General features: G+C 33.7%; 1 protein-coding gene across 4 annotated transcripts in view; it reads left to right on the top strand.

Moving 5' to 3' along the window:
- Nucleotides 1-21,841, top strand: part of STS (steroid sulfatase) — a 189,443-nt gene that overhangs the window by 53,233 nt on the left and 114,369 nt on the right. For all 4 annotated transcript variants that reach the window (XM_072614451.1, XM_072614453.1, XM_072614452.1 and 1 more), the window contains exons 2-5: nt 16,087-16,227; nt 18,939-19,060; nt 19,167-19,289; nt 21,364-21,787. In XM_072614451.1, coding sequence (XP_072470552.1) covers nt 16,087-16,227; nt 18,939-19,060; nt 19,167-19,289; nt 21,364-21,787 — 810 coding nt within the window. The remainder of the gene's footprint in view (nt 1-16,086; nt 16,228-18,938; nt 19,061-19,166; nt 19,290-21,363; nt 21,788-21,841) is intronic.

The raw sequence follows: 21,841 nt of genomic DNA, 5'->3' as shown, positions 1-21,841 counted from the left end.
CTTCACAAGGAGGGTTCTTTGTTAGGACATTAGCCTTGATTTGACTCTCTCTTTTGCCAGTAAGTAAATTTTATGTGGGCAAGCATACATGTGTCTATATGTCTATTTTTAGTGTTTGTGCTGCAGCTTTTTTGTAATTTTCACTCTCACAGGGAGGCAATCATTAGGTAGATACATCTACTTGAAAAAGATCCTCTGAAGTAAGCTATATGGGGATGAAAGAGAGAAATCTTGTGTACACAGTAAAGGGCCACCTGAAAAATTCTGGGGTATTATGGATATTCAGTTTATGAAACCAATTGCTTGGTAAACCCCGCAAATATCAGCAATATATTACAAATTTCTTGCAGGGCTTGATTTAAAAGAGGGAAATCCAGCAGGCCAATACTCTGTGAGAGAATCTCTAAAGCTATAATCCTTGCTTTCAGGCTTTTGGGGTTACATGTTAAATTAAGCTGTGCTTTGGTGAAAGGAACTTTTAAGTAAAGGTGTAGAAGTATGTAAAAGTGCCCAATAGGCCTTGAGGCCCCATTCTTAGTGTTTTTAGGCAATTGTGTGCCAAAAAGATTCTGACTGTCAGGTAAAGTGAGATATTAAAGCAAGGAAAGAAGGCAGTTTTAATCTCAGCTTTTTGTTTCTGGGTCACTAAGTCTCTGTTCCGTTTGTCTCTGCCTCTTTGTGTATGGTTTTCTAAGATTAGTTGTTAAGTAAGGGAATGGGAAAAGGTAGGGTGAAACTCCCAGGAGTTAGTTTGGGATGTGGAATCAGAAAAGGAATCTTTTTCTCTGAGTAAAAACACCAAGTGTTTTTGTCCTTTGCATGAAGCTCTAGCAACAGCTTTATAATGTTAAAGATCTAGACCAAGTAGTCCTAACACAGCAAGGGCTGATGAGGGAAAGCAAAGAGAGTTTTTTTGCCACTCCATAGTTCGGTGAATTCACTTTTAATTAGATCCCAAAACTAAAGTTTGTAGATTGTGTTAAATTGAATTTAGAGAATTCCACCCCCAACATATCTGACATCAGGGCAGTGTATTTAAAACTCAAAAATGCTTTTTTTGTCTTGTAAAACACTTAGATCAGGCATTTCATATCATAACCTTAAATCACTTTAGGATTTCAGTAATTTGTTTAAAATGCATATTATCATGGTAAGAGCTGTTTTTTATAAGTTGGTGAAGGGTGTGAGACAAATACATCTCTCTTGGTTTGTAAATTATTAATGTTAGCTCTCCCCAGATTCTAAAACATGAAGGGCAAAAAGGAGGATGTGTAAGATTTTTAATTTGGAAAACTGTTAAGGCAGTCAAGCCCTTTTGTGATCTGTCAATGGGGTTGCAGAGTAGCCAGAACCCTACTCTTATGTTTCAGCAGAAACATAAGTCACTACATGTCTCCTAAAAGTGTTTGTAATCACTGAAAATTTCTAAATGGATTTTTTTAAAGGATTTGTCCTACAAACTTGTTCCTATATTGTGACTAGGAACAGATAGTGTAGGTTTCTGTATCCTTTTGAGAGAATGAGAGATTTGGAGCTCTTTGATCTCCCAGAGAACCCTTGAATTTTGTGATATGCAGATTAGTGAAGAGAATCCCCCTGGGTTGAAATTAACCCCATCACTTGGGAAAGTAGGGTTGTTGGAAGACATTGGTTTAATAATGATACGTGCAGTCTGGGATATGGTTTAAATGTCAAGGAAAATGGAGTAGTCTGAGTAACAGGTTTGAAAGATTAGGAAAGGGAAATAAAGGCTTAAGTGAAAATATGGAAGGGAGATAAGAAGGTTTAGGGACAAATAGGAGATACCCTGCACACAGCAGGTGAGCAGCAGCAAGCCCCTCCTGTCCTGGGATAGTTGCTCTGGGTGACCTTGTACCACCTTCAAATGGTTTAAGCTTGTTGAGAGGGCAGAAGTTGGACATTGTTTTAAGTAGAAAGATTAAGAATGGAAATTTTGCAGCTTAATTTGAAAGTCAGACAAAAGTTTTAGAAGGTTAGAAGGAATCAAAGTGGAGGATACCATGTGTTTCTAGCCCCTCTTGTTCTATACTGCTGCTTTAAAATCTTTGCCAATAGATTAGTTCGAAATATTGAATTTCATAATATGAAATGCTTGGAATAAGTAATCTTTGTGTAAAATATAATACTAAATCACTGAAATTATAAATTGAGGTTCTTTATGATAACATTTGGAAACTACATCCAGGTGTAAGTGAATTTATTCTGGTCTCATTTTAAGTGAAATTTATTATTTATTGTAATTATACTGTATCAGGAAACTTGTTAGCTGTGTGGTTTTAAGTTACCCCAGTTATGTGATTTGTGAAGTTATAAAGAGAATGCCTAGTAATAATTTGATAATTTATTCTATTAGAAAGATTGTTAGAAATGTGAATTCTTCTTTAATTCTTTGGGGTTATGGATTTTATTGTTAAAAGACTGATATAAAAATTCTAATAATCAACAGCAGGGTAGTATTTTGAGATTTCAGGATCTAGCCCCATGCTTAGTGCAGTGATTTGACTTCAATTAAGAACTGGAAATTATAAAGAAGAAGATTTTTAGAAATCAGTATGTAATCAGCTATGGTCTAAGAGTAAGGTTAGGTAATCATCTGGTTAATCATGTGTATTTGTTGTGGTTTAGGACACTGGGAACCCCCAAATGCAAGCATACAGAGGGTCTGCCTTGAAAGAATTCAACCACTCAAACCTTTTGGTCAAAGTAGAGAGGTTTTATTATAACACCAGTTTGGTGGTCAAGATTCCTAGTAAATGAATGAATTTCATGGGGATGGGACTGAAACTGTTATACAGAAAATAACTATGAGAAGACCTGGATGGGATTATGGAGTGGCATGTAGCCAGGGGTGGGAGTTAAGAGGTCTGGGCTGGGTCTGAGGGCCACATTTTTTGAAAGAGCAGTTAAAGGATTATTGAGTATCTAGGTAAGCTAGATGCCTCAGTATGGGAGAGTTTAAGGTAAAGACTTGATCTTACCCCAGTACAGGAAAGTTCAGGGGTTTTCAGGGGTCCAGGTCCTAAAGATATGGTCTTTTCCTTTTAGGGGTCCGGGTTCCATTGCTCTATCCCACTTGCCTTTCAGGATAAATCTGTAGGAAGGTCTTGTTATTCTAACAATGCATAAATATTATATATTAAAGATAGTAGTTATTGTGATTTGGTATTATTATACAAAATTTTAAATGTTTCATTGTACTGTTCAATTATTTAATTGTTGTTTAAGTAACTCTGTGACAATACTGGAAGTTTCTGCTTGAGAAACAGGTCACACTGTCAGCATTAAGTCAAATTCCTTAGGTCTTATCGCCTGGGCCAAAAAGCAGTTGTTCATTTTAGAATCTTAGGCTATTTTAGCCCAGCACATTTTGAGACAACCTGATAATAATTACAGGTGTGAATTTAAACTGTTTGTAAAACTTTATATGTATTTCACAGTATATGCAGCTTGAAATTCCGAGGAGGATGAGAATGGGGAGCTAGAATGCTCTTCATCTGATTAAGTCTTCAAGGCAGAGGCAGGGGGTCCTAGCACTTTTAAGGAAGTAGAGCAAAAGTTCATATGGAGCTGGGAATTTTCACCACCTATCTAAAAAAAAGAGAAATATATGAATTTAAGGATAATAGTCTTTTTCTTTTAAAGTACTAAGAGTATTGAGGTTTAGAAATGAAAATGTTACCTTAGCAATTATAAATCTGGATTTGATTTGATTTAAGCCAAAATCTGTCCTGAAGGAAATAAGAAGTGAGTCTGAGAGTTCACTCCTTATCAATTATTATAGCAAATTATAACCTAACAGGAGATGATTTTTGTTACTTGGCATTAAGACATTTACTAGTTGTTTAGCCCCAAGAAAATTTTATTTACCTCAGTTTATTTTTCTGTAAGAGGATAATAATAGAATAATAATAGATAATAATATCTTCCAGGGTTGTTGTAATTATCATATTACTGAAAAGTATTTGGCATAGTGCTTGGCATAGGGCAAACCTATGTGAATATTAACTGTTTTTATTATCTATTTTAATTAGATGTCATTGCTTCATAGTTAATAACTTTATATGGGTTTTTAGATGTGATCAGTATACAATGCCAATGGTGATAAGATGCAACTAAAATTAAAAGAAAAGCAGAAATTAATAACTGATTACAGTTTTGTTTCAAGTTTTAAATACATTTTATGTTTAATATGTTAAATATGTTAATATGTTAAATACATTGTTATGTTTCAAATTTTATTATATTGTGTAATTTGGTAAACAATTAAGCAGTTTCTCTTACAGTCTGGATGTTGTTAGACTTGTACTGTTAATAAAAAAAGAATGAATGGCTTAGGAAACTGTCAGGTTGTTCTATCAGCTGTGCTGACCATGGTGCTGTAATATTTTGAAGTAATATGATTTATTTCATTATTAAAAAATTTTTTTAACATTTCTATTTAAAGTTTTGAGTTCCAAATTCTATCCCTCCATCCCCTCTTATCTTGTTGAGATGGTAAGCAATCAGATATAGGTTATAAATGTACAATTATGTAAAACATTTCCATTTTAGTCATTTTGTACAAGAAGATTCAAATAAAAGAACAAAAAATAAAGTGAAAATAGTATGCTTCAGTCTGTATTCTGTCAATATCAGTTCTTTCTTTGGAGGTATACCTTATCATTAGGTTTTTGAGATTATCTTGGATCATTGTATTGCTGAGAATAGCTAAATCACTTACAATTCTTCATCGAAAAATATTGCCATTAGTATGTAGAACATTTTCCTGGTTCTATTCACTTCACTATGGATCAATTCATGTAAGTTTTTCCAGGTTTTTCTGAAATCATCCTGCTTGTCATTTCTTATAGCGCTATAATATTCCATTACAGTCTTTATACTACAACTTGTTTAGTCATTCCTCAATTAATGGGCATCCCTTAATTTCCACTTATTAGCTGCCACAAAAAGAACTGCTATAAATATTTTTATTTTTACAAATAGGTCCTTCCCCCCTTTTTTTGAATGTATTTGGGATGTAGAGCTAGCAGTGGTATTGCTGGATCAAACAGTATGCGCAGTTTTATATCCCTCTGGGAAGAGTTCCAAATTTCTAATAATGCAATAGTATCCCAGTTTTCCTACATCCGCTCCAAAATCCAACATTTTCCTTTTTTGTCATATTAGCTACTCTGATAGGTGTGAGGTGGTACCTCAGAATTGTTTAATTTCATTTCTCTGATCAATAGTGATTTAGAGCATTTTTTCATATAACTATAATGAGCTTTGATTTCTTTGTATGAAAACTGCCTGTTCATATATACTTTGACCATGTTATCAACTGAGAATTACTTGTATTTTTATAAATTTAACTCAGCTCTCTGTGTATTTGATAGTTGTAAAATTTTCCCCCCAGTTTTCTGCTTTCCTTTTAATTTTGGTTGCATTGGTTTTGTTTGTGCAAAACTTTTTATGTAATCAAAATTATCTGTTCTACATTTTGTAATGCTCTTTATATCTTCTTTGGCCCTAAATTCTTCCTTTATCCATTAATCTGATAGATAAACTTTTCTTGCGCTCTTAATTTGCTCATTATGTCACCTGTTAGGTGAAAATGATGTACTTTTTTAACCTTGTATTAGTATATGGTGTGAGATGGTAGTTTCTCCTATACTCTTTTCCAGTTTTCCCAGCAGTTTTTGTCAAATAATGAGTTTTTGTTCCAAGAGCTTGAATCTTTGGGTTTATCATATACTTGGATTACTATGGTCATTTACTATAATGTAATCTGAACCTCATCCATTCCGCTGTTCTACCACTCTATTTCTTAGCAAGTACCAGATTATTTTGATAATTACTGCTTTATAATACTATTTGTGATTTGGTATGGCTTTTCATTGATTCCCTTGATATCCTTGAACTTTTCTTCTTCCATTTGAATTTTGTTACTTTTTTCAAGCTTTAAAAAGTAATTTTTTAATAGTTTGATATGGCATTGAATAAATCAATTTATTTAGGTAGTTATTTTTACTATTTATATATAGTTTCTGGGTTTCTCTTAGCAGGTAGACTTCCAAATGTTTTATATTGTCTACTGCTATTTTAAATGAAATTTCTCTATTTCTTTCTGTTGAATTTTGTTGGTAATATGTAGAGATTATATGAGCTTATTTTGTATCCGGTATCTTTGCTAAAGTTATTAATTATTTCAAGTCATTTTAGTTGATTCTCTGGGATTTTCTAAGTATAACATATCCTCTTCAGAGTGTTACTTTTGTTTCCTCATTGCCTATTCTAATTGCTTTAATTTCTTTTCCCTCTCTTATTGCTATAGCTAACAATTTCTAATACAATATTAAATAATAGAGGTGATAATGGGCATCCTTGCTTCACACCTGATTGTATTGGGAACGTTTCTATCTTATTCCCATTGCAGTTAATGCTTGCTGATGGTTTTAGATAAATAGTATTTATCATTTTAAGGTAAGCTCCATTTATTCCTATGATCTCTAGTGTTTTTAATAGGAAGGGGTGCTCTATTGTGGCAAAGACTTTTTCTGCATCCATTAAGATAACCATATGATTTCTGCTGGTTTTGTTGTTGATATGGTCAATTATGCTGATAGTTTCCCTAATTTTGAACCAGCCTCTACATTCCTGGTATAAGTCTCATCTGATCATAATATATGATCCTTGTGATATAATGCTGTAATCTTTTTGCTAGCATTTTATTTAAAATTTTTCCATCAATATTCATTAGGAAAATTGGTCTATAATTTTCTTTCTCTGTTTTCACTCTTCCTTATTTAGGTATCAGCACCATATTTTTGTCCTAAAAGGAGTTTGGTAGGACTTGATCTATTTTTTTCAAATAGTTTGTACAGTATTGAGATTAATTGTTCTTCAGATATTTGGTAGAATTTGTGATTCCATCTGGCATGGAATTTTTTCTTAAGAAGTTCATTGGTGGCTTATTCAATTTCTTTTTCTAAGATTGGGTTAATTATTTTATTCCTTCTGTTAATCTCTGTAGTTTATATTTTTGTAGATATTTGTCTTTTAATTTAGATTGTCAAATTTATTAGAATATAATTTGGCAAAATAGCTCTTAACAATTGTCTTAATTTCCTCCCCATTGGTGGTGAACCCCTTTCATTTTTGATACTATTAAGTTGGTTTTTGGCTTTCTTTTTTTAAAATCAAATTAATCAATAGTTTAGCTATCTTTTTTGATAAAACTAATTTCTAGTTTTATTTATTAGTTCAGTGGTTTCCTTACTTTCAATTTTTTAATCACTCCTTTGATTTTCAGGAATTCCAATTTGATGTTTAATTGGGGATTTTTAATTTATTCTTTTTTTTTTAGTTGCATGCCCAATTCATTGATCTGCCCTTTCTCTGTTTTATTGATGTAAGCCATTAGAATTATAAAATGTCCCCTAATTATTGCTTGGCTGCAGCCTATAAATTTTGGTATGTTGTCTCATTGTTATAATTTTTTTTAATGAAATTATTTATTGTTTCTCTGAATTATTCTTTGACCTAATTGTTTTTTAGGATGAGGTTATTTAATTTCCATTTAATTTTTACTCTCTTTCCATTGTGCATTATTGAATGCAAATGTTATTACATTATGATCTGAAAAGGATGCCTTTACTATTTCTGCTTTTCTGCATTTGGTTGTGAGGTTTTTTTTGTCCTAAAACAAGGTCAGTTTTTGTGTAGGTGCTGTGTACAGCTGTGAAAAAGACGTATTCTTTCCTGTTCCCATTCATTTTTCTCCAGAGAGCTATTGTTTCTAACCTTTCCAGTATTTTATTCACTTCCTTAACTTTTTTGTTTATTTATTTATTTATTTTTTAAATTTACCTTGTTCTCAGAGAGGGGAAAGTTGAGGTCCCTCACAAGTATAATTTTGTTATCTATTTCTTCCTGTAACTCATTTAACTCCTTCAAAAATTTAGATGTTATACTATTTAGTATATAGATATTTAGTATTGCTATGACTTCATTATCTATTGGACCTTTCAGCAAGATATAGTTTCCTTCTTTATCTCTTTTATGTAATTCCATTTTTGCTTTTCTTTCCCTGAAATCATGATTGCTACTGCTACTTTCTTTGCTTTAGCTAAAACATAATAATTGATTCTGCTCCAGTCCCTTACCTTCAACCTGTGCGTATCTCTTTGCTTCAGATGTTGTAGGATTCTGTTTTTAATCCATTCTGCTATCCACTTCTGTTTTATGGATGAGTTTATCCCATTCACACTTATATTTATGATAACTGTGTTTTCCTCCATGCTATTTTTCACTTGTTTATCCCCCTCTCTCTTTTAACTTCTACCCTTTCCCTCCTCACAAGTGTTTTATTTCTGATCACTGCCTTCCCCAATCTATGCTCCCCATTATCAGTCGCCCCCCCTTCTATTATCCTTATCCCTTTTTCCCTTCATGTAGGTAGGGTAAGATAGATTTCCATATCCAACTTAGTGTTTATATTATTCCATCTTTGAGTCAATTTTGATGAGAGTAAGTTTTAATGTTTGCCTACCACTGTCACTATCCTCCCGTCCCCCCATCATCTTTCCCTTCATTATAGTAGCTCTTTCATGCCTCTTTTATGTAGGAAAATTGACCCTACTCAGTCTCTCATCTCCTTCCAGTGCATTTTTCTTTCTCATACCTTTATTTTGTTTTTTGGGTTATCATCTCATCAAAGTCACCTTATATCCACACCCTCTGTTTCCATATACTCCTAATTTCTCTTATACTAATAAAGTTCTTACAAGTTACAAAAATATCATGCCATATAGAAATACAAACAGTTTAGCCTTATTGAATTTCTTATATTTTCTTGTTTCTTTTGGACTTTTTAATGTTTTCTTTGAGTCTTGCGTCTGAGGTCAAATTTTTTATTCAGTTGTGCTCTTTTAGTTAGAAATGTTTGAAAGTCCTCTTTTTCATTAAATGTCCATTTTTTCCCCCTGAAAGATTATATTCAGTTTTGCTGGGAAGGTGATTCTTGGTTGTAATCCTAACTCCTTTGCCTTGTAGTCAATGATATTCCAACCCCTCTGGTTCTTTAATGTGGAAACTGCCAAATCCTGTTTAATCCAGTAGTTCCATGGCATTTGAACCTTTTCTTTTTTGGATACTTGCAATACTTTCTTTTTACTCTGTGATCTCTGGAATTTGGCTATGATGTTACTGGGAGTTTACATTTTAGGATGCCTTTCAGGTGACAATGGGTGAATTCTTTCTCTCTGTTTTGGCCTCTGGTTCTAATTTATCAGGACAGTTTTCTTTCTAATATAACAGGACAGATGTCCACACTCTTTTTTTAAATTTAAATTTATTCATTTATTTTTAGTTTTCACCATTCATTTCCATAGGATTTTGAGTTCCAAATTTTCTCCTAATCTTTCCCCTTCCCCCAACCCTGAGATGGCATACATTCTGATTATTCCTTCCCCCCAGTCTGCCCTCCATTTTATCATCCCCCTTCTTATCCCCTTTACTTTCTTGGAAGGCAAGATGCATTTCTATGCCCCTTTGCCTGTATATCTTATTTCCCAGGTGCATTTAAAAACAATTTTTTAGTATTTCTTTTTAAACTTTGAGTTCCAAATTCTTTCCCTTCTTCTCTCCCCATCCACCCCCATTGAGAAGGCAAACAATTCAATACAGGTTATACATGTGTAGTTATGCAAGACACCTCCATAATAGTCATGTTGTGAAGGACTAACTATATTTCCCTCCATCCTATCCTCCCCCCCAATTATTCTATTTTCTCCTTTGACCCTGTCCCTTCCCTAAGTGTTTGGTTTTGACTACCCCCTCCTCCAATCTTCCCTCTCTTCTATTTACCCCTCCACCCCTTCTCCTCCCTGCTACTTTCCTGTAAGGTAAGATACCCAATTGAGTGTGTATATTATTCGCTCCTTAAGCCAAATCTGATGAGAGTAAGGTTCACTCATTCCTTTTCATCTCCCCCCTTTCCCCTCAACCTTTCTCTTGCCTCTTTTATGTGAGATAATTTACTCCATTCTATCTCTCCCTTTCTCCTCCCAATATATTCCTCTCTCAACCCTTAATTTTATTTTTTAGATATCATCCCTTCATGTTCAACATACCCTTTGCTATCATCTATCTATCTATCTGTCTATCTATCTATCTGTCTGTCTATATCTCCTCCAACTACCCTAATACTGAGAAAGGTCTTTTGAGTTACAGATATTATCTTTCCATGTAGGAAAGTCAAGTCCAACTTTAATAAGTCACTTGTGATTTCTCTTTCCTGTTTACCTTTTCATGCTTCTCTTGATTCTTGTATTTGAAAGTCAGATTTTTCTATTCAGCTCTGTTTTTTCATCAAGAATGCTTGGGAGTCCTCTATTTCACTGAAATTCTATTTTTCTCCCTGAAGGATTAAACTCAGTTTTGCTGAGTAGCTGATTCTTGATTTTAATCTTATTTCCTTTGACCTCTGGAATATTGTATTTCAAGCCCTCCAATCTTTTAGTTTAGAAGCTGCTAAATCTTGTGTTATCCTGATTTGTTTTCACAAAACTTGAATTGTTTCTTTCTGGCTGCTTGTAATATTTTCTCCTTGACCTGGGAACTCAGGAATTTGGTTACAATGTTCCTAGGAATTTTCCTTTTGGGATCCTTCCCACAGGTGATCAGTGGATTCCTTATATTCTTTATATTTTTTACCCTCTGGTTGAAATGTATCTGGGCAGTTTTCCTTGATAATTTCTTGAATGATGATGTCTAGGCTCTTTTTTTTTTATCATGACTTTCAGGTAGTCCAGTAATTTCAGATAACCCAATAATCCTGGATCTGTTTTCCAGATTAGTGGTTTTTCCAATAAGATATTTCACATTATCTTCTACTTTTTCATTCTTTTGGTTCTGTTTTATAATTTCTTGATTTATCATAAAATCATTAGTTTCCATTTGCTTCATTCTAATTTTTAAGGAATCATTTTCTTCTGTGAACTTTGGGACCTCTTTTTCCATTTGGCCAAATATCTTCATTGGCTTTTTGGACTTCTTTTGCCATTTAGGTTAGTCTAATTTTTAAAGTATTATTTTTTTTCAGTATTTTTTTGGGTCTCCTTTAGCAAGTTTTTGACTTGATTTCTCTGATTTTTTTGTATTACTCTCATTTCACTTCCCAGTTTTTCCTCTCTTTCTGTCACTTGATTTTCAAAATGCTTTTTGAGCTCCTCCATGGCCTGTGACCAATTCATATTCTTCTCGGAGGCTTTTGATATAGGAGCTTTGATTTTGCTGTCCTCCTCTGGTTGTATGCCCTGATCTTTCTTGTCACCAAATCTATTGTCTGAGTTCTTTAATGATGTTTACTCATCTTCTCAGCCAAACACTTGATTTTTTAATTCTTTGTGAAAGTAGAACTGTGCTTCTAGTGGGGTGGGTGTACTATCCCAGACTTCAGGGAATTTGTATGAGCCACTTGATCCCCCACTGTCTGTGAGCCCAGATGTCTGGAAGCAGCCTCTGGCACTGCTGTTGCTGCTGCTGCTACTGTCACTGCAACCATTGCCACTGCCACCTTTGCCAGCTGCCTCCATTGCTAGTTGCTACCACCACCATCCCTACCACCCTGGGGCTGGGGCCAGACTGACCAGACCACAAGCTTCTCTTTCATCCAAGTCTCACAGAGTTTTCCCACTGACCTTTTGAGCATTTGTGAGTTGAGAAGTTTGGAAACTCTCATGGCTGCCAATGATTCAGCCCCCTGGGGCCTGATATGGCTGGTGCAACCCCCTCTGGACTGAATTCTGCTCTCTGCCCAGTGCAAAAGACCCTCCAAATTCTGCCTCAGATACTTGACACTTAATGGCTATGTGACCTTGGGCAAGTCACTTAACCCCAATTGCTTCTCCTCCCCCCTCCAAAAAAAAAACCCCACAACCAATTCTCCCCATTGCAAACAGGTTTTGATGAGAGAGTGGTGGTTTTTAAGAATTTGTATTGATTCGGAATTTTGCTTTTACAGTACTTTTGGCATGTTACTTAAAGACATTTTATACCAACTTTTGATCAATTGTGATTTTTAATGATTTATTTTTGCTTTGAGGTTGAATAAGAGAGTGATCTGTCATTTTAGAAGTTTCCAGACAATTTACTTCATGAAAATTTAGTGATTATTCCTTCTAACATCTGGATCACTTTTAAACAGTTTTTAAGAAAGTGAAATACTTTTAGGAAGGAATGTTTACATAAAAAAAATATTTTGTAAAATTCTTTTGTGTGATTTTTAGAAAGCCTACTAAATTTTATTGGTAAACTAATTATTTACAATAATTTTGTGGCATTAATAACAGTTGTGTCCAAACCAGCTATGATTAGTGAGATTATTGATTGATGACACATCTTTTATGAGATCCTTAATTTCCCTTCCCTTAGAGAAAGATATGTATGTTTAAGACAAGAATTTGTCAGGAAACTTGTAAGAGAGCATAAGATTTGTAATTATATGTGTGTTTGTGTGTGTGTGTATATATGTATGTATGTATAAGGAGAACCACAGATATAAAGATGGGAAGAACTTTAGATGTAATCGGAAGTCTCATTTTATAGAGGAAGAAAACGAGGCCGAGTTTAAGCATCTTATTATATCACACACATAGTGACAGAGAGAGACTTGAAGCTCATGTCCTCAAATACAATATTCTTTCTATTGTACCACACTGAGTTTGAAGACTTAGGGTGTCATCCTGGTTTTGCCACTTCATTGACTTGGCCAAGTTCTCAGGACCCTCTGAGCTATGCTTTCCTTATCAGTCAAATAGAGATAGTAATATTTGTCTACCTTGGATGTACTTTGTAAACCATGCAACAGATTTTAATTATTACAGAAAAAAAGACCAATTGTAAAAGTAAGAAAAGATTGAGACTTTCTATCTAAGTACCTGGTCTTTTAGAAGTTGCAATAATAGCTTATATTTGTTAAGTACTTTAAACTTTTCTCTAAAATTTTCTTGATGATATACCCTTTTCAGTAAAAGAGAAAATTTAAGGATGCCATATATGTGTGTATATATGTATACACACATGAATATATACATCTATATGATATATAGTATATATATGTGTATGTTTATATTTATAAAATTTATAAATATACTGCTAACATTAATTAATTCATTATAAAACACTACAAAAATGAAAATTAAAATGGATGAGATAATGTTGAAATATATTTCATCCTAAATTCAATGAGAAACTACTGTAGTTAATTTTTTAAAAATTATTTTATATTTAATTCATGAAATAAAACAAGCATTTCCATAACAGAGTTCAATAAAAAAGATAACACATGAAACTGCACAGCTTGATATTCCTTTCAAATATGCAGCAAAAGTATCATGTAAATTTCTTCTTTTCTTCCTCTTCCCCCCACCACCCATGAGATGGCTACCATTAGACACAAATACATACAAACATACATACATACATACATATATATGTGTGTGTGTGTGTGTATACATATATATGTATGTGTGTGTGTAAAATTATTCTACACATACTTCTGTTTATCAATTCTTTCTCTGGATGCAGATAGTGTTTTTCTTCATATGTCCTTTATAGTTAGTTTGAGTATTTCTAATAGAAAAAATAACTTAGTCATTTCTAAAACAATATTACTGTTACTATATACAGCATTCTCTTGGTTTTGCTCATTTTACTCTTCCTTATTTCGTGAACATCTTTCCATGTATTTCTAAAATCATTGAGCTCATCGTTACTTATTGCATAGTCGTATTCCATCACAATCATATACCGTAACTTATTCAGCCGTTTCCCAGTTGATGGGTATCTCTGCAATTTCCAGTTCTTCAGAATTTAATTGAGTATGGGATGGACATGCTCATACCCTCACTTTAGGAAATTCACTGGTAGCCCTATATGGAGAATGGCTTAGAGAGGGGAGAGTTTTGAGGCAGGGAGATAAATTAGTACTAGAGTTAAAGCTACAGCTTATCATAAAAAGCTTCTGATTCTCTTTTTAAAATGCTCCAGGTATGTTCTTTATTAATATTAGACTGACAGTGAATATTAAGCTGAAAAAATAAACAACTCTAGGTGTTAAAAAATGGTGATAATGTAGATTAACATTAAAAGTATGTCATGGGTACATTTCCTCCTCCTTCTGTACTGTTGTGATCCTAACTTTCTCTGGACCTTTATTTGTGATTATCCAGCACATGTATAATATATTTGCATAGAGATATCAATTTGCATATATGTACATATATATTATGTATGTGTTTAAATACAAAAAATACTTGATCTGGGACTGGCAATGGGGGGAGAGGAACATCCTTTTTGTTCTCTGTGTTTGAATAAGGCCACAGATTATATTTGAAAGAAATTATATTTCTAGGAACAAAATATCATAACATTTTATACTGGTAAGTATGTGTTGTGATCAGTCAATCAATGAACATTTAATAAGTGACTACTAAGTGTCAGGTGCTGTGCTAAATTCTGGGAATACAATCAGTCAATCAGCAAGCATTTTTTAAGCTTCAACAATATAACAGATATTAGTGATACAAAGTAAAAATGTAATGCTTTCTGTCCTGAAGGAACCACCATTTTGTAGGGGGAACACTAGGCAATATATATACTCAATATAAAAAAGTATATTTTATGTGTATGTAAAACAAATACAGCTTTATTTTTAGGTGGAAAGCCCTAGCAACTGTAGTTATCTGGTAAAGTCTGATGTAGGAGGCAGCATTTCAGCTGAGCTCTGAAAGAGGATTCTCAGAGGCAGAGCCTAGGAGTGAACATGTTCTAGAAATGAAGGACAGTCCATATCTTTGTATGGTATGAAGAATGGCAAAAAGTCTATTCTGAGTAGGGGAGAGAATATGGGAAGGAGAGATATTATATACTAAAGCTAGGGGAATGTTTCAGAGCCAGTTTGTGAAGGGCTAACTGTCAATGAGAGGAGTTTTTAGAATTAAAATTCCAGAAATGAATCACTGGAGTTTGGGTAGGGGTGTGACACGGTCAGACCTGTGCTTTTGGAATAGCACTTTGGCACTTGTGACTGAGTATATAGTAAGATAGATTGGAGAGGAAACAAAGGTTGAGACAAGGAAAGCAATTTGAACTCCCAATTTGGATTGTTTCAAAGAGAGGTACTAAGGTCCTAAACTAGTGTAGCCATGTGAGTAGAAAACGGTACAGAAATGAGAAAAGTCATGGAGATCAAATTGACAAGAATTGGCATGTGAAGTGAAAAAAAATGAGTAGTAAAGGATGATGGCTAAGTTTTGAACTTAAGTGACTGGAAAGATAGTGGTACTCTTGACAGGGATAGGAAAATTGGGAAGAAGGATACATTTTGGAGAAAAGATAATTAATTCTACTTTGAACATATTGAGTTTGAGATGCCTGTGGGATATCCAATAGTCAGTTGGTGATATGGGACTAAGAGACTCCCATCCCTCATGAGGCTTACATTTTTCTGGTAGAAGCTGATTTATCAGGTGCATTCACTTTGGTATATCATTATCAAACTGAATTCCTCATCATATATTGTGAAATTTGTTTACCCTCAATATTGATTTTCATGATTGATATGTTTATGTTTATCTACTTGAGGAGAAAGAAATAATACAATAGATCCGGGTTTTCTATTAAGGACCTGGATGGAAATCTCTCTCCTTAATAAAATATTTGTTTTTCCATTGATCAGAAACAACATTTATTTTATGTCACCAAATGGATGGTTTTCAATACCAAGAGGATGGTAGGCAAGCTTTTACTTTTTTTTCCCCTAAAGAACAATGTCTTTCATTTGTCAAGAATAGAAATAGGAAAAGCAAAATATTTATTCAGAAGACAAACACCCAGAGGAGAGATCAGCTTCTTTACACATCAACTCTGACGCTGTCTTCTTGAAGCAGAAACGATTATCAGCTGATGAGCTGCGAAATTTGTTGTTTGTTTCAATGATCTTTCATAGCTGAAAAGAGTTAGAGTTAGTGAAGAAAAAAACATGCCCTCATTCTTTATTCTGCTTTTATTTACTTTTCACAGAAAGATGAAGATGCTTTTACTTCTGATGTTGTTCTATGGCAGTGTCAACAGTGATGCAGTTTCAAAGCCCAACATTATTATAGCAATGGCAGATGACCTTGGCATTGGAGATCCTGGATGCTATGGAAACACAACACTAAGGTTTAATAATAGAAGTTCTGTATAAGTAATTGTGTCTATATAATATATTCAATATGTTTCTTCCTTGGTAGAACCATGTATAGGCCACATCTTTTATGTGTAAGAAACCATAACAGTAATGGTCTTCTATTTGTCTTTATGTATGTAGATTTATATTTGGATATATATTGAAATACAAATGTGTATGTGGGAGTTAGAATATACTTACCAAGAACTATGAGTATATACACACATACATATATAATATATATGTATGCATGTATAACATATATATATATATAAAATTTACATCTATATGAAGAATCCTACGAAGGAAGTACTGCTACTTTCCGTTATTCATTCTATTGTTACTATGTTATGTAATATATGAAAGGGAAAAATCCGAAAAGTATCTCCTTTGCCTTTTTTTCCCTTTTATCCTCCTTTCCCTCCTATTTTTTCCATGTCTTCTCTCATATACATACCTCCTGCCATTTTGTTTAATTTGGGGTGTCTGGCAGTGCCACATTGCTAGATGGTCCCACTAAGTTCTTACCCTACATGTCTGTTCCTTTCCCTGCTTCCTGCAACCTCTACTACTTTTCACTGACAAGCAGTGAGGGTGTTATACTACAATCTTTTCAAAGGGACTGCAAGCCATAGAATCAAAACTGGGAAAGGGATATGGTAGAGGTAAGTCTTTAGTATCATGTATTTTGCCTTACTACCTTAGAAATATAGCACAGATATCCTTTTTCAAAGGTATCAGTAGAATAAGTTGATCTAAAATAAGAACATCTGCCTTATCCTTTAAGTTAAAAAAAGAAAAGTAAATCCTTGCTATACTAAAATATTCATTTTTCAGGGTCCTTTATCTGTTTAGAATAACAAGGAAGCAGTTATATAAAAACTTCTATAAAGAACAATCAAAAATAGAAAGTGATAAAAATAAATTGCTATAGACTATAAAATGTTATTTTCTTTCATTAAAATTTTCCAAAATGAACCACGAATAATAAATATTTGAATCTACTTCTGTTTTCTGACATGTGAATGAGTAAACTTGTTATCAAGTGATTATAGATACTGATTTATTTTCATTTCACTCAGGCAACCTCTTCTCTAATTTCCCTACATTAAAATGCCTTTGGTTTCAAAAAGAAGTCACTGGATTCTAGGCAATGGAATAACATAGTTATAGACCTATGGTTTATAGTATGGTTTAGTATTACTACCCTTTCAGCATTGACAACTGAGTGGAGAATAGACTTGAGGATGGTAAGATTCGAGAAACCAATTTGGACTTCCAGTGAGGCTAATTTCAGTAGTCCAAAAACTGTCCCATAGTTAATTTAAAATTATTTTTTTTCATGAGTAGCTAGCTTTTTTAAAGTAGAAGTCATGTTGCCTTTTTTTTTTTTTTTGGTTTGAGCTACAAGATTATAAATGCCTTTCTCATTTAAAACATATATTTGAAAGAAAACTTTTTGATGTTGGAAATTCTTTCTAGATATATATTTGGGATATTCTACTCCTTATACTGCTTGCAGTTTTCACTGAATTTCTTATCAATGTTTTATACCTTTCATAATTTATTAGCCATTTGTTTTGGAGTCTGTCTAGGGTGTTTTTAATATATATATAATATGTATCTTTCTTTGTATTAGAAATCTTACTTCTCTAGCTCATCTGTATTAGTTTCTTTTTCTTGAATTTTCCCCCTCACATTTCTTTGATATTCATTTAGTCAAAAAAATAAGTGATGTCCCTGCTCTCTGTCTGTATAAGAAAATGAATATATCATCATTAATCATAATCAGATCCTTAACAAGGAAAGAAAAGACTGGCAGTGCCTAACACCACTTTCCATCAGGAAGGACAAGGTATAGAAGTTCCCAGGAAATAAAGACTATTCAATGAGAAAAATATACTTAAGGACTAATCTAATTTCTCTGCTTCTCCTAACTTTCAAATTCACAATTTCTTTTACACAGTGTTAGTTCATTGCTCATTTCTTCCCCTCTCATGGGCTTTGGTAAATACTGTAAGTTTCAGAGTTAGTAGATATAGGTTTTGCCCTCTTAAATTTGCATTCTAAGCCAAACATTACTGGGTAGAAACAGAAATAATTCAGACAAGGAATCAATTAAATGACTGTGGTTGTTTTCTGTAAGAATATTATATAAAATCAAACTGATACTTGCAAAATTATGAGTGAAGAGGAGTGAAGGGAGCAAAATGTTTAGGTAGGTTTGAATATCCACTTCATTCAGAAGGAGGCTGTTAGCATGTTAATTCTCAGAAAAATGGCACCACCAATGCTTAGATTTCATTGTATAGCGTCTTGGTAGTATAGTTACAAAGGAACATCTGGTTAAAACAAAGACTTCTGTGACTCTTGTATAAAGAGGAACAAATAATAATAATATGTCCCTTATTGATATTTATATTTTATATAGGAGAAGGTAAATAGTAATTAGAAAAATCAATATTAATTATAAAACATATAATGGGGCAGCTGTGTGGCACAGTGGATCCAGTGCTAAACTTAGGGTAAGACTTCAGTTCAAATTCTATAGCACCTAATTCTAAGAGTTGTGAAGATCAATTGAAATAATATATATAAAGTGCTTTGCTAACCTTTAAGTGCTATATAAATGCTAGCTATTATTACAATTAAAAGGTTCAGTCTTAGGGCAATTAAAAAGAAATTATTCTTCTCCTTCTGCTAGAACTCCTAATATTGACAGAATAGCCAAAGGGGGAGTGAAATTCACTCAGCACTTAGCTGCATCTCCACTGTGCACCCCAAGTAGAGCAGCTTTCCTGACAGGCCGTTACCCTATCCGATCAGGTAAAAATCCATTTTAAAATTATTATCATTCATTTTTTTTTTCTGCTAGGAAGACGTTATCTCTTGCTAATGTTCTACTTTTTTTTTTTCTTTTTTTCCTGTCCAGGGATGGCTTCACGCTCTAAGGTTGGAGTGTTCCTGTTTTCGGCTTCTTCAGGTGGATTGCCTGCAAATGAAATCACTTTTGCCAAGCTTTTGAAGAACCAAGGCTATTCTACTGCCCTGATAGGTAGAGACAGCCGAGAGAAATGTGGGGGAAGAAAGGAATTTAAGATTATAGAAAGAGGAAGGAACTTAACAGAGGAGTCAATTAACAAAAATTTATTAAATGCTTGTAATGTGCTAGTCTCCATATAGGTGTGGGATGGGGGAGGTAATGGGAGTGTTACCAGGACAAGTGAAAGTATGTGTGAGAGTCAGAGACAATTTGAGATAAATTTGGAAAGCATCATCTATTACCTTTATAGAAAGCATGACAGCCTGAGGTTTCAGTTTTAGAGGACCTGTATTCAAACTTTGACTTTGAAATTTAATTATGTGGTATTGAGTAAATTGCTCAAATTCCCTGAGCCTCAGTTTCTGAATCTGAAAATGAAACACTTGGATTAGATGACCACTAAGATCCTTCTTACTTCTAAATATGTAATACTATGAAATCTGTGCAAATTCTGGATGGATATAATGAACATTTATGTTTATGCATTATATAAGTGTACATACATAAAATTTTTTTCATGCCTCTATTTATTTATATAAAATCATCCTCTAGTGAAGAACTTCTACTTCAGGTAGAATTTGGGCTCTTGAAGGTTAAGCCAGTGGATCACCAGATCTAGAAACACCTACTAAGTTGGAAAAGTCTCAGATAAGGACCAGGCAAAAGACTATATGTCTGTCACCTGTGCACAAACTTAGCAAAATTTACAATCTATCCCTAGATGTTTGGCAAAAAGGTAAGAAATTATTTTGACCACAATGACTCCTGGTTCTAGAGCATTATTTACAGCAATGAAATCAGTTTTGTTTTGTTGTTTTGTTTGCTAACTGCTGAAGTAAACATTTCATACAACATATGATTAAATATTAGTACTTCCACCTTTATTTCTAAAACTGAACAAGAATGTGTTTTTATGGAAAATACATCTTGTATGTCACATTTGCCTCAGTCATATGTTGTTCTTTTGAAAAGAAAACACTGTTGTTTAGCTTGTGTTGGCCTAACCTAAGTGAAGTAAAATGTTTACTTCAACAGTTATCAAACAAAATAGCTAAACAAAACCGTGGTTTCACAGATGTTCATTCAGAATATTTTTTCCTACAGTGTGGCATCCTACCATAAATGTACAGATTTAGAGTTAGAAGGGATCTAGAGGTCATCTGGTTCAAACCTCTTATTTTTACATTTGAAGAAACTGAGGGACAGAGGGATTAAGGGATTTCTCCAAGGTCCCATGGCTGATATGTGACAAAAGCCAGACTACTCAGATTCTCTGCTTTTCTATCTAGTTTTCTTTTTTACGATAGATAAGATTTTTTCCTTGCTACTTTTGGATGGTAGCATTAACATTGTTTAAAAACAAAACAAAAACTTGTCATTTGTCTTCCAAATATATCTTTTAAAAATATTTACTGTATTGTTCAATGATATTATGTGTCAGGTCCATATTTTTTAAAATTTTCTTCCCATAAAACTGGAATAGGGAAATTAGGATGAATATAAAGAAACTGATTTAAAGAAAATTGTTCAGGAAACTCTGTGCCACATATCAGGAACATACAGTGTGATTGCTGACAATAAAAATGATTAATGGACTGTAAAGACCAAATCAAGACTCTTTGCTTATAGAAATAAGTTCTTTAAACCTTAGAGTATGTAGGACATAAATGTTTATTTTTGGGACTATGGAGCTCCAGGGAGTGTGGACAGTTAGCAATAGTGTTACAAAAAGAAAGAGGGCCATTGTAGCATTTTCTAAGTGCAGAGAAGAGCACAAAAAAAAGTTTGAAAGTAACATAGGACAGTTTTGAAAGCAATATGCAGAATGCCTTGTACACTTAAAAAAAAAAGAAACGTGAAGAAAAAGAATCTTATGGCATTTTATAGAATCAGCTTTTTTGTGCTTTTCCATGTGTATGAAAATTCTATTTTTCTTTTTATGGTGTTTAAATTCAGAATTAAAACATCCAATTAGTCAGTAGGTAGAAATCACCTAAATTTATATAGGTCGAATTTAGTATTCAAAGTCAAGGACTTCAGAAAATTTACCTGAAAATATGTGTCTCATATGTTTCTCTTTCCATAGGAAAGTGGCACCTTGGGATAAATTGTAACAGCAGAGATGACTTCTGTCACCACCCTTTAAATCACGGTTTTGATCACTTCTATGGACTGCCAGTGACCAATCTGAGAGATTGCAAGCCAGGATCAGGCACTGTGTTTACCACAGCCATTCATATGTTCGTTTTCATTCCCTTGCAAATTGTTGGCATCGCCCTTGTCACTTTGGAGGCACTCAACTGCCTTGGCCTGTTTCGGCTCCCTCATTGGGTGTTCTTTTCCTGTCTTTTATTAGCAGCCACTATAATTGGACTCTTAGCCTGTTTCCTTCATTTTTTCCGGCCTTTAAACTGCATCTTGATGAGGAACCATGAGGTTGTGCAGCAGCCAATGTCTTATGAAAATCTCACTCAGAGGTTGACCAGGGAAGCTCTCAAGTTCATAAACAGGTTGGTGTTGCTTGTTGTGTATTGGGATTTTGTTCATGAAAACTGGCTAACATC

The sequence above is a fragment of the Notamacropus eugenii genome, chromosome 5 (assembly GCF_028372415.1).
Source record: "Notamacropus eugenii isolate mMacEug1 chromosome 5, mMacEug1.pri_v2, whole genome shotgun sequence".
NCBI classification, from domain to species: Eukaryota; Metazoa; Chordata; class Mammalia; order Diprotodontia; family Macropodidae; genus Notamacropus; species Notamacropus eugenii.
This window is presented reverse-complemented; position numbering and strand designations above follow the sequence as displayed.